This window comes from Primulina huaijiensis, unplaced genomic scaffold, assembly GCF_012295235.1.
Source record: "Primulina huaijiensis isolate GDHJ02 unplaced genomic scaffold, ASM1229523v2 scaffold200680, whole genome shotgun sequence".
NCBI classification, from domain to species: Eukaryota; Viridiplantae; Streptophyta; class Magnoliopsida; order Lamiales; family Gesneriaceae; genus Primulina; species Primulina huaijiensis.
This window is the reverse complement of record NW_027352139.1, coordinates 1-511: the sequence shown is the minus strand read 5'-3', so window position 1 is coordinate 511 and position 511 is coordinate 1. Positions and strand designations below refer to the sequence as shown.

Genomic DNA, 511 nt, shown 5'->3' with positions numbered 1-511 from the left:
AAAATTATCCAAAATGATGAGAATTGCCGAGGTCAAGAATGATGTCATGGGCCAATTTCATGATGCACTCTATCTTGGAGGTATTAGGGAGCGTGTTAAGATTCTGGAGAATGCAGGCCATCTGCCTCTTGCATATTTTACAGCCACTGTGCATGGGCTCCATGATGTTGCAGGGCGTATAGGTGTAGAACTTGGGGATAATATTCCGCATTTGCCCAAGGTGAGTAACCCTGCTCTATTGATACCTCCGAATCCGGTGTTATGTGCAGGAGATTGGCCTTTGTTAATGGTTGGTAGAGGAATTTTTGAGGGTGGTCTTGATGATACAGCCAGAGGTGGAAATGATGATCATGAAGATGCTGCAGATGCTGATTGGGGTGAAGGTTTGGATATTGATGAGGTGGACAAGATACAGAATGGAGATGTAAGTGTGCTGTTGAAGGATGATGACGAGAATGAGAATGAAGAGAATGAAGAGGGAGGATGGGATCTCGAGGACTTGGATCTGCCT

At 45.0% G+C, this 511-nt stretch overlaps 1 protein-coding gene across 1 annotated transcript; it reads left to right on the top strand.

Annotated features, from left to right (window-relative positions):
* Positions 1–6: 6 nt before the first annotated feature.
* Positions 7–508, top strand: LOC140966173 (coatomer subunit alpha-1-like; the record flags this gene model as incomplete). Its single annotated transcript, XM_073426527.1, has 1 exon — positions 7–508. A coding segment is annotated over exon 1 (495 nt), but the record flags the coding sequence as incomplete, so codon positions are not given.
* Between the last annotated feature and the right edge of the window lie 3 nt (positions 509–511).